This window comes from Haliotis rufescens, unplaced genomic scaffold (assembly GCF_023055435.1).
Source record: "Haliotis rufescens isolate VD_foot unplaced genomic scaffold, xgHalRufe1.0.p SCAF_23, whole genome shotgun sequence".
Taxonomy (NCBI): domain Eukaryota; kingdom Metazoa; phylum Mollusca; class Gastropoda; order Lepetellida; family Haliotidae; genus Haliotis; species Haliotis rufescens.
Genome location: NW_025963924.1, coordinates 5,596,624 through 5,609,643, shown reverse-complemented (window position 1 = coordinate 5,609,643; position 13,020 = coordinate 5,596,624). Strand labels below are relative to the sequence as shown.

The following is a 13,020-nucleotide window of genomic DNA, read 5'->3' as shown; positions in this document are numbered from 1 at the left end:
TAATGTTAAAACATTTAATGTTGATTGAAAAGTTTCAGGGGCAAAACCTTAATGACCCCAGGACCTTCTTAATTTGAACACCGGTTATCATGTTCAGTATCGTGCCATGGTTGCTGTGTTGCATTCAAATAATCTACCTCTGCAAGTGAAGATAAGTTGATCCTGTCATGTCATCATGAAAGTTATTTCACATGTACCAGGCCTCAATTTGCTGTACAGAGTTGCGTCCTTTGGGCACGCCAGAAACCTATGATTGTGGGTTCGAATCCCGGTTCGCCCCGATTATGTTTCTAGGTTTGTCAGCACCCTACCCGAGCTCGCCGGTTTCACCCAAGTGGTAATTGTCTGAGACCTGCATCACTTCGGGCTTTCCTCCCAAGCTAAACTGACATGCCGTGATATAACTGGAATACTGTTAAGAGCGGCGTTAAACCCAACTCACTCATATGTTCCACCTTTAATGTCAAGGTCAAATCCTATTGATACCATAATCAGAAAGGAATTGTGTGGAGCTTTCGCACTGATGCCCATTAGTGACAATCTGTGCCATATCAACAATTTGAACTTCAGATTTGCTTCATCCCTAAATATATTATTGAACTACTAGACTTCATTTGTTAGAAAATAATTATATTTTGCAGGTAAACACTTGATTGACCATTTCCAGTTCTAACCCTCTGTTGTCAGTCCTATGTAATGTGCAGTGTGTGTTGTGCAGTCGATGTTGTTGCTAATTCAGTTGTCTCCCCTTGTTTATAAGAGTTGCCTCCCTTTGGTTTACCTCTGTTTGGAAAATAATCATTCCAGTGTTTTCTGTTGTTATATTTTTGTCTCCATAGTGAAATTCTGTTTTTGTAATCTTTCAATGTGGCATGTGTAGATCATGTGGAATTTTATTTTTGCATGGATTAATATGCAATTCTTAGCATATGTGTAGGCATTTAAAACTAAACATTTCAGGTCCTCATTATGCAGCCTGGTTATTGCGAACTGGTGTTACACCAGGTTATGAGTTCAGCATTCGAAATCAAGTCCAATACACAAGAAAACTCTTTCTGTACTTCCAAGTTCTAGCATTTACAAATTACGCAGCATTATAACTCAATGACATTTTTATTGATGGATGTCAGAGGCAATGAAATTTGCACCCCGAAAAAATCGTATGTCACGCTCTCTGCTTCAAACAATGTTTTTAACTGTTTTTTGTTGGTTTGAGAAGAAAGTAAGTACCATTATTACGAGTCTCAGAATTATAATAAATTATGTTTCCACAATATTTATTATAATTCTTGAATTCAAAATTATTAAATTTGGACAAAATATTCTCAAATTACTTAACACTACACTGATGAAATCACATCAAGGCATTACATAACCAGTGTACACCTATATAACCAGGCTTGCTTTGAATCGGCTCTGACCATTGGTCAGTGTCCTTCAGGAGTAAGAAATCGGACCAATCAAATTGCAGGAGAGAGCCAGTCTTGTGTAGCTGATACATGCGAGTATGGATGAGCCAAGGAATGGGTGAAAGGTACATCTTTGAAACTTTGTTTACGGATAACTTTGATCACTTTTAGCATTGAATTTCTTTTTGGATGCATTATAGTTACCTTGGTTTGATTAATTTCAATAAAAGTTTTTGATCATTTTATTTTTTAACAAGACTGCACAACACCGTCTGCCAATTAAATTATCTGTCTCTTCCTGTAAATTATTTGTACAAGGTACATGTTTTTTGTTTCATGTTCTTAAGAAACATGTTTATATAATGAGTTTGAATAAGGTGAGCTTCTTATACATTTACTGTATTCGACGTAATAAGTGTCCCGCTCTAATAAGCGCCCACAGCATTATTTGCTAATATATTGGCAAGTGAACAATCCCAGTTAGCACCCCTTTCCGACTGATCAATGTACACAAGACTTATTTATTTGTGTATAATACGCACTCGTTTGTTATATTCACCCTTAATTATGGGCAAATAAATTCTGGAAAATATATCTATCATGTATAAAACACACAGATTCTTCTTTTATATCATTTCAGGCTGTCAGCATAAACCACGAAATATACAATCTTTCAACCTCGTTTTTAATCTCACCAAAATTATATTCTAATAAGAGCCCCCTATTTCTAATTTTGAGAGCGCCCTGGTCGCTTATTACGTCGAATACGGTAGTAGCCAGGAGGCACAAGTTGATAAGACAGACATTGAACCATCAATGATTATTTTGGCTTTACACCAGTGACTGAATTGATAGTGTGAATTGAAGGAACCTAACCTTGACCAGGTTTCACTAGTCAAAAAAACATCTGCTACATTTTTGCCATCTACCTCATGGTGAAAGCGGTACATAAGAAAATGTCATTCCTGAATATTGCTAGTCTTGAACTAGCAGACCTACGTCAGTTATGAACCCTGCAGCCTTAGACTCAGTAATGTCAATTTGTTCTGCTGCCAGCATTAGGTGTATCCACGATGCAGAGTCTTGGAACGTTTTGTGTACAGAAGACAATACTGTCTTTCCAATGCAAGAACCTGTTGATAATTATTGCTTGGAGAAAACATTCTGGATCACAGACTCTTTCAAATCGGTTAATTTTTGCAGGACATTGACTATTGTTCCCAAAATATTCGCTAAAGATATTTTAAAATTTTGGTGATGATATAGAAGACTGTCCTATCATTATTTGCAAAAATCATGAAAAGTTTTTATGACATTTGTCTCAAGCAAATCCCTGCCAGTGTTCCAGATTTCTGGGTTACATTGTGGCTGTCTTGGGAGGGCATGGGTGGCCAATAGGGCTCCACAATTCTCTCTGAGTTGTGTCCCAGGCCATGCCAGTTGGGGGTTTGCATCCCACATTTACCCTGATTATGATCCTTGGTTTGTTGCCACCTCACCTGCTTGTGGGTGACCAAGGTATTAACTGTCTGCCTCCCCCTCCCCCCCTCCTCTTATCCCCAGAAAATGTATGCGACGGCTTAAAGTTGGTTAAAAACATATCTTAATAAGCCAGGAATTGACCCTCACCAAACACAGACTGATTATGAAAATAATTAATATTTTAACTTTTTCCTGTTAATTAATTTGTAACTTAATATAAATTTTGTTTGATTGCATTTAACAATGATTCACAGTGCAGGCCTCTGATGGTAACAAAGCAAAACAAACCTAACCATGAGGTATGGGGAAACAGCATTTTGTCTGAATGTCTGAATGGAGATTCCAGACAGACCCCAAAAATCCATCACCTGTTCCTGGTTGCATTAAGTTGCCATGGGTTGCACTGGGTTGCAGTCCCCATGTTAGCATATTTATATGAGCCTAACTTTGACCAGTATGCAAGCAGATTTTAATCAGGAAATTATAAATTAAGATTAAGAAAGTTGTTAATGTACCGTAAACAGGCCTCAAAGTACCGGTAATCTAAAACTGTTCCGCATACAATTAAGTCCATGTCTTAGAGCCAAGACACCTATTTACTTGTGTGTGAGTGCATGGGGATCTTTGGGCAGCTTGCCATGCTGTTATTTGGCTGCAAGTAAGTATGTCGGTAACAGTGGTATAGGGTTGTCAAGGACACTGCTCTCAGCACCGATAGTATTGAATACTGCACTCCATGCCAGTACTGACATCAGTATTTCATGACAGTGAAAAACAGGCTCTGTCTGTCCGTACGTCCATCCGTCACATTTCGTTTCCGGCGCATAACTCAGAAACCGTTCAATATTTTTTCATCAAACTTTGCAGGTCTGTCAAGTACATGCTGAACTGGTGCCTTTTGCTATTAAGAAATTTTTATTTTTTACGTTTCCATGGCAGCAAGATGGACTTAGGTTCCAAACTCTTCTTTTTTTTACAATTTCCATGACAAGTTCCACCTCGGTTAAAAAAGGTTAGGGTTTGTTTAGATTTAATTACCGGGTATGTCATAAATTCTGCAACAGGGGCGGGGGATATAGCCACGTTAGTTGCAAACTCTCTTTTCAATTTTATTGTTGTCATGATAAAAATATATTATCAGGATGGAGATGAAGTAGGAATGAAGAAATTACCATACTTGACGTAATAAGCGCCCAGGGCGCTCTCACAAGTTGAAATAGGGGGCTCTTATTAGAATATTAATTTGGTGAAAAACAACAGAGGTGAAAGATTGTAAATTACATGGTTTATGCTGACAGCCTGAAATGTTTATGTACGACAGATATATTTTTCCAGAATTTAATTTCCCCAAATTAAGGATGCATATAACACACATATGATATACGAATAAATGAGTCTTGTGTACGTTGATCAATCGGAACGGGTGCTGATGGGGATTGTTCACTAGCCAATATATTAGCAAATACTGCCATGGGTGCTTATTAGAGCAGGGTGCTTATTACGTCGAATAATACGGTATGTGTAAAGATTATCGGGGAGTTTTGGGATACTATTTTGAAAATGGCTACTGTGAGGGTATTTCTTACTTTCCTAACTAATGCCAATGAAGTATCGGTATATTTTTCTCACAATATATTTCTTGGTTAACATTTGTTTTGTCAAAATGAACATTGTCACGATTGACTTTAGATCAGTTAGCATGAAGAACACATGAAAATAAACCTTAGAAGATGGGATATCATTTTGGAAAATTGATCTATTTTCTAAGAACAATATTAAGAAAGATATCTAAAACCCTAGGCCCTATTTAAGATGGAAGCACAAACATAGTATTTAAGTGTGATTCATACAATTGTTAATACAGTCGATAACCCAAAAATTGTATTCTGTTAATGGTGGTAGGGTAACCTAATGATTAAGTTAAAACATGGGCTTGTCACAAAGACCCAATTTGTTTACAACATGGTTCAATGTGTAATTCCATTGTTGATGTGACACTTTGTTATAGGGATGGAAAACTGCTAAATGTGGCATAAAACTCAGTCTGTTGAATATAACTGATACCAATAAAGTAAATTATATTCAATCTGAAAAGAAAACCCTTTAATATGCCAGCTTAATGAAAATATAAAAGCTTCTATTTCAATGCTCTGGGTAAGCATGTACCGCCAGATAAAAACTACTTAAAAATCTTAAACCCAATCTTCGGTACACAATGCTGTACATGTGAGTTAATCACCCTGTCTAGTGGTTGTGCAATACGACTGTGTCAGGGGCGGCATCAGTGACAGCGTTGGGTTACAACCACTGTGAGGATGTAACCCCCATAGCAAATGATAGCAGTGTCTACAGCACCCGGGGAGCATCAGGTCGCTGTGACCTCATTAGTGTTCATTACTGTAGGAGCATTAGCATCATGTCTGCCATTCAGTGCTGGTGATCCTACACAAAGCCCTCCATGCAGAATAATGTACAGGAACCATTGCTCCAGAGATAGGAGAAAACAATGTATATTCAAGTTCAGTGTTATCCTTCATCACAGCTGTGACTGGCTAGAAACTTTTGATCTCTGAAATATTCACTTTATGTGGCTTAAGGCTTTAAGCTAATTTACTTTTGAAAACTTCCCTACTTGATTTTAATTTAAATTTAAATTTTATTATAATTTTATCATAATTTTATCATAATTTTATTTTGACCTACCCTAACTTATTGGTCAGTAAATATCTGTACCCATAACGTAAGAAATCTGTAACAGTACAAAAGAAAATCTTTAACCATAACAAAAAAAGAATCTTTAGCCTTTACATAAAAAACCTGTAACTGTATTACATAAAAAAAATTAAAATCTGTAAGCATATTACATTAAAAATCTGCAACTGAGACAAAAAAAATTCGGTAACCATGTCATAAAAAATCTGTAACCATAACAGAATAAATCTGAAACTAACAAAAACATGTGACTGACGTAAACAAATCTGTTAACATAATTTGCAACAAAAACAAAAATGTGTGTCCTATTATACTCCTGTACATGGTTGTGCCATGGATGTTGCCATAAACATCAAGATTTGGGATCCTGATACATATGCAGACAGAGTACACGCAAAGATCAGGCAGCAGCAGCCAGAGGAATATATAGCCTGGCCATTTACCCAGATTTTGTTCCCCATTTAGTCTCTGCTAGACACATCAGGGCAAGTTCCAACCAGGAGAAGCATGTCCTCAGGGACTGCCAGAGTCGTTGGGTTCACTGGTGTTAGAAGGATGGGATGTACCGAGCGGTGGTTATGGATATTAGGTGGTATTAAACTACATGTTTATACAGTGCAACTCCTGCATGTAGATCCAGACAGGTTTATGTGCAGGTGTGAGCAGGAAGTGTTCATCACAGTCCTCGATGCATTACCATATTTCCTCTAAAAAGACAAACTTGGATATCAGACTGTTTTGTTTGTTAAACTGCGCTCACCAATATTCCGGCTGTGACAGTGGTCTGAATTCAGTCTGGATCAGACAATCCAATGATTGACATGAGGATTTCTTCTCACATGATGACATGCAATCTGCCAAGTCACCGAGACTGACATTTATTCGTTTATTCCCGCTTAAATTACCTTACCCAGAATCCTCACAGGTCCCGGGATGTTTTATAAACTTTAAACTTTCATATTTAGTATCTTTTGCTTCAATAGAGTCTTTGGAAGAGCAATTGTGAGACATTTAACATTCAGTGTCTATGTGACCGTAAACTGAGCTAAAATCTTACTAAATATGATTATTTCCCTGCAGACCAGTAAAACCGGTAATGAATATTGTTTGGCCTACAATATTAATTTGAACGATGTAGTAAATTGTTTTGCTTTTCACAAATAAATATGCCCTGTCTTGTTGGTAATGAACGAAATTACAGTTATTTTGAGATCCTATTTATTCATTTTGATAACATGTAAACATAAAGCGAATATATTATTTTCAGTTCCATTTATTAGCAGTATTACAGTATTCATTTGATTATTTGAAAAAAAAGATTTTTGAATGAATAAGTTAGGGGAAGATATACTTGCAAACTAATGTTCACTTGTGTTCATTGTTGATGGACATGATGGAATAATGTGGGAAATGTTGACAAGTTGGATCATCAAGATATTTTTCAGTTAAGCCAGTTTGTGGCATTTTATGAATAAATCAGAGCTACAGATAAGCAGCGTATTTGCGTAAAATACCCCCCAAACTATTCAAAACCCAACTACTTTCAATTAACTTGCGTATATAAAACGCATCCATTAAATTTAAAACTCAAATGTATAAAAACAGCACGCATATATACCAAATGAAGATTTTTCAGCATGCGTACAAAGGAGCTAATTTCCGAAACACAATTACGAGCTAAGGTATTTTCCGAGTCAAGCCTGTATATTTGGAACAGTTATCATGGTTATATACATCTAAAACATAATTATTTTTTTTTTAAATCTTAAAATGTTCACTCTTTTGGCGAAAAACCCAATAGAGTTCTGAATAGATGAGTGAAAAAATATGTTGGTCTATTATGTTAAAAGCCAATTAAAATTGTTCAAAATGTTATCTGGAGCTCTGTAAATGTTTAAGGATTGTCGTCCATATTGCTGGACCCGGCAGAAGATGGGAGTCTTGCTATGCTGTTCGAATGCTAACTCTTTGTTACTTGTTTCTTTGTTTGTTTACACATTTTGAATTTTGCGAAGTTCTGTTTTACATGTTTTGCATTGTTTTCATGGTTTGAGTTTTTCCATGCTCTTTTTCATGTTTTTTGGCATAAATGTTAGCTCACCTGAACCCAAGGTTTATGTGTGCTTGTGGCGTTGTCTGTGCATCCATCTGGCTGTAATTTTACTACGAACTGATGGAACTAGGATGCTGAACTTTATATGTAATGGAGAAATCACTCAAGTCTGTTGATTTGAGTGATTTCTCCATCCATGTTACAGTTGATATATATATTGTTGCTATAGTTTCCATAATGACCTATAGCTGCGTCAGTTTTTCTTGTTAAAATGCACATTCAGAATGGCCAATAAATTCATGGCTTGTTATTAACTGAAACAACAATAGCGAGTCAGCATAATGGTAATATATTACGATTCAATTTTAAACATGACTGTCATAGCAGCAATTTTGAAAATATCATTTATTCAGTTAGTATGTCTTCTTTTTTTTGGAAACATAATATTTTATGGTATATTTTGTGTTTTGACCCTTTCAAAGATTTTTAAATTTAATCTATAATGATCCAAATATTTAAAGATACAAGTGAGCTACAGAATCTTATGAATCTGATGTTCCATTTCTTTGAGGCGATTTTATGAATATTATGATATTATATGTATAATATTGAATAAGTTGATAACATGGAATGATATTTCTAAATTTATAAACAATTGTTTTCCATTCAAGCTATAATGTCCAAGACATGTAATTTTAATTAATGACACAAGTTTATTTTTTTATGTTTACATGATGACTTATTTTTTATCCTGTTCAAGGTCTAACAATTAAATATGAGAGCCACATACAGCTATGTACTGATAGCCGAGCCACCAGTGATATTTATGTCAGAATCTTGCGTGTGTCAACCAAATCTCTAAATAAGTCGAGACCAAGTTTTAATGTCATGTCACTTACTTACATTATTAACTCATGGCCTTTTGAGTAATACAATTATGAATTATATGATGTGATACATGACAAATTTGATCTTGTGCATATAATTGTAAGTGGAATCTTATTTTCTCGAGGGGGCACGGGTGGCCCAGTCGTCTAAGCCGTCTGTGCAGAGTTGCGTCCCTTGAGCACGCCAGAAACCTATGATTGTGGGTTTTGAATCCCGGTTTGCCCCGATTATGTTTCAAGATTTGTCAGCACCATACCCGTGCTTTTGGGTTTCACCGAAGTGGTAAATGTCTGAGACCTGTATCACTTCGGGCTTTCCTCCCACATTAAGCCGACACGCCGTGACATAACTGGAATACTGTTAAAAGCGGCGTTAAACCCAACTTACTCACACTCACTAATTTCCTAGAATCCTGTGGTACTCAAAGCAGAATAAATCCCCAGTATCCATGCTGTAATAGTAGCTGACCAAATGGGAATCAGATGGTCACAATGGCTGCTGTCCTCATTAGTCAGTTCCCACGACAAACATCGTGCACTAGAGACTCATTCCTGGAATCCCACCAGGGTTTGATATTTTGAAGCACCTCTCCAGTATTGTCATCATCTAAGTACCGATCATATCAAAGGCACCACAATTTGTCATGCAGAGTTGGGGCTGTGGGGTAGCCTAATGGTTAAAGCGTTCGCTTGTCATGCCAAAGAAGTGGATGCTCATACCCACATGGGTACAATTTGTGAAGCCCATTGCTGGTGTCCCTGCCGTGATATTGCTGGAATAGTGCTAAAAGCAGTGTAAAATCATACTCACTCAGAGTTGTGTCCCTTGGGCATACCAAAAATCTATGATTGGATGCATATCCCAGATTTTCCTTAGGTTTCTAGGTTTGTCAGCACAATGCTTGTGTTCATAGGTTTCACCAAAGTGGTAAACGTCTTGGGCCTGAATCACTTCGGGCTTTCCTCCTACATCTACATGCAATGACATAACTGTATATATTCATGGCGGTAATCAAGTCAATAAATCACTAACGTTGTCTGTAGAATGTTTTGCCAGGATGTCTCATGATCTGTAATGTTTCTGTCTGCAGGTGAAGCAAGTCCGAGTGATTCATTTAGTCTAACGTTGCCAGTATCTGCCCCCTCCCCATCCTCCACCTGTACTGTCGACATCGTTAAAAACTCTCCTGTACACAAACATGCTGCATGTGGTGACCTTGACCTTCTCAAAACGCTTATAGTAGAACGAGATGCTGATGTGAATTTACCGATGAAGGACGGAACTACCCCTATTCACTGCACTGCCGAAGGGGGACATGAACGTAAGTCATCCGTTTTTGTTACCATGACACATTCCTTTTTTATCCACCCGGTATATAATGCAGGGCTATATAGTCATCGTCTGGTTTGTCTGTCCGTCAGTCCATCCGTATTTCATTTACGGAGCATGAATTGAAAACCGTGAAAGATTTTGCATCCAAACTTGGTACATGTATTAACCAGGGCCTGAATCGGTGCCTTTTGCTATTGTGGGGCTGGGGGGAGTTGTCATCTTCTGATGACTCTAGTTATTATACAGATCTAATATGAGACCTATTAAGTTAGTTATATTATTGTGCAAAACAGTGAAAGGCAGCATCTGAATCTTAAAAGAGGGTTTGCACAATGTTCATACAGGAGGGCTCATTTGACGAGGGACCCATGAAGATCCGGGTAGACAATAGGTCTTTAGCAACCCAGGATTGCCGTAAGAGGCGACTATGCTTGTCGACTTGAGTGATCTGTTGGTCAGGCTCACTGACTTGGTTGATGCATGTCATCATATCCCAATTGTGTAGATTGAAGCGCATGATGACAATCACTGGATTGTTTGGTCAAGACTCGATTATTTACAGACAAACAAACATTTGACGTCCATGAGTTACGATTTCATAAACGTACTATAAAAAGACACTGTCACTTCTACACCACAAAGCGGTCTCATGTAATCCAGGGTGATGGAAGAATGTAGTGTATGTAAACCTGTGAAGTATTGCCGATGTGTTACCCGATCAATGAGTGCTTATCAGTCAGTTTCAATATAAGAAACTATTGTTGCAGACTGTTTACAGTTTCTGTTGGACAAGGGAGGTAACCCAAACGCTCTCCGGGACGACCTCCTGAGTCCTGTACACCTAGCTGCTGCAAACGGTCATACAAGGTGAGTGGAGATCACGCAGACAGGATCGTCTGGATTCCCCTGACTCACAACAAATGTGGAAAGATCAAACTTAGGTGTACAATAAGATTATGCTGTAGGCATTGTCTGTCTCCCAGACCCTCACTGCCTCCGTGGTAGAGTGGTAGAGTGTCCACCTGGATTGCGGAAGGTCTGGGTTTTGATCCCCGGCCGTGTCATACCAAAAGACTTTAAAAGATGGTACTTTCTGGTACCCTGCCTTGTGCTCGGCATTAATGGGGCTAAAACGAGGACTGTATTCTGTGTCTGAGTGGGGTATTCATGTTAAACTGCAGCACGGTATCGCAGTACGATAAAATCTGCATTAGTCCGGACTAGTACAATGTATGCACGTCGCTATATAAGTGCAATAATCTTTGAAGCAACGTCAAACCCCACTTCACCTCACCTCACCTCACCTCCCTGACTCCAGAGAATTAACTTAGAAATGAATCCATCTCAAGTCTAGAATGATTTCGCAAGTCTAGATTGCCTCAGCTCTTAAGCATTGTTCTGGGCTCAATTTGGATTTTAATTTGTATGTTGTAGATTGTGTTGTGATTTAAAAACTGTATTTCTTGAACTAAATGTTAGTCTATGTTAATGAATGAGATAGGCTTACCTAATGCTGAACTCTTCGGCAATATGTCCAAATGTTCAGCATGCTTGCAGTAAAAGGCGACTATGCTTGTTGTAAAAGGTGACTGACGGGATTGGGTGGTCAGGCTCGCTGACTTGGTTGATGCATGTCGTCCTATATCTGGAATATTGCTGAGTGCGGCGTAAAACAACAAACCAAACAACCAACCAAATGTTCAGAATAATCTGAAATATCCTTTTGTTTTATTTTCTTCCCACCTACCATGTCTACTGACCAGGATTTTGCACAAATAAATCAGTAAACCAAGAACCTTGATGGTGGTGGTGGTGGTGGTGGTGGTGGTGGTGGTGGTGGTGGTGGTGGTGGTGGTGGTGGTGGTGGTGATGATGATGATGATGATGATTATGATGTTTTTTTCAGCTGCCTAAAACTTCTTCTGAACAAAGCTGCAGTGGTGAACATTGGCAATCAGACCAATGAGACACCACTTCACCTCGCTGCCACCAGGGGGCATGATGAATGTTGCCGTCTGCTGCTGGAACATGGAGCCCGGCCATTGGTCACAAACATGGTGGGTACGCAGTGGAGGAGGGCAATCACAAATACTGGTTGAAGTTGGACTGAAAGATGTTTGACATTCTCAGTGAAAAATAACAGCCAATTTCAGGATTTATTTTGGTACCGATTTTGGATCTCATTTAAATCAGATCTCAGAGCTCCCTACCACTACACAAAGGTCTGAGGACAACATCAGATCATATCAGAACAACCTTTCACCCAACCAATCAGCGTCCCTCGTGAGGTCACAAAAATGAATCTCTGAATGTGTTTTTTAATCATGAAGGTTAACATGGGACATTCTGAACTACAGTTTTCTTCAGTTTCAAATTTTGAATCGAGAACTTTGTCAAAATATTTTTCAAAGCGTTGTCTGGAATGGAGGTCGCCATTTTGATCTAATGCTGTAATGCTTGAGAAAGCTGCTTTCTGATTGTCTAATGTCAACTTCCTGTTCGTCATTTCATTGGTCAAAATTTGCAGTATGTCGTTCTGACGTGCCCTGATGACCTCAGATGTTTAGTGTAGTGGTGCCGAGCACTAAAATCTGCTTTTTATTGACATCACTTTTTCACGCCAGAGAAATATATGCTATGGCCTTATCAATAGCTTTCTGCTGTTTAACAACCAGTAGGTTTATTGTTCATTCTTTCTGTTCATATATATTCCAGTTTTAAGAGAATAAACTTCGGTAGTATTGAGGAATTACTGGTAAATTGGCACTGTCCAGGTTATATTCTTTCTATCATGATGTGGGAATGCTATGGTGGGTACAGGTTATGTATCCAAATAGAATGGAGACATGATACATTGGGAGAATCACAATATGGGTACCTCATGCATTGATAGATATCGTGATACCTGACTAATGTACCCGTGAAGATCCGGGTAGGAATACCCATGCTTGCCGAGAAAGGTGACTGCTTGTCGTGAGAGGCTTGATTTATGTTACAATACATGTAGCGACGCTCAGTGTGTGCTATTCTTGCGTGTAATTCTCCATATTCCCTCTGCCAAGTTTACAAGAAGTCGTTGCTGTCAACCAGGTTGTGTTTTGGACTGTTGATTCAGAAATCCTGCATTCCAAACATGAACTGTTA

The 13,020-nt window shown here is 38.2% G+C and overlaps 1 protein-coding gene across 2 annotated transcripts in view; it reads left to right on the top strand.

Annotated features, from left to right (window-relative positions):
• LOC124146585 (cortactin-binding protein 2-like) overlaps window positions 1-13,020 on the top strand; it is a 75,992-nt gene that overhangs the window by 42,920 nt on the left and 20,052 nt on the right. For both annotated transcript variants that reach the window (XM_046516938.2, XM_046516937.2), the window contains exons 7-9: window positions 9,635-9,865; window positions 10,644-10,743; window positions 11,783-11,933. In XM_046516938.2, coding sequence (XP_046372894.2) covers window positions 9,635-9,865; window positions 10,644-10,743; window positions 11,783-11,933 — 482 coding nt within the window. The remainder of the gene's footprint in view (window positions 1-9,634; window positions 9,866-10,643; window positions 10,744-11,782; window positions 11,934-13,020) is intronic.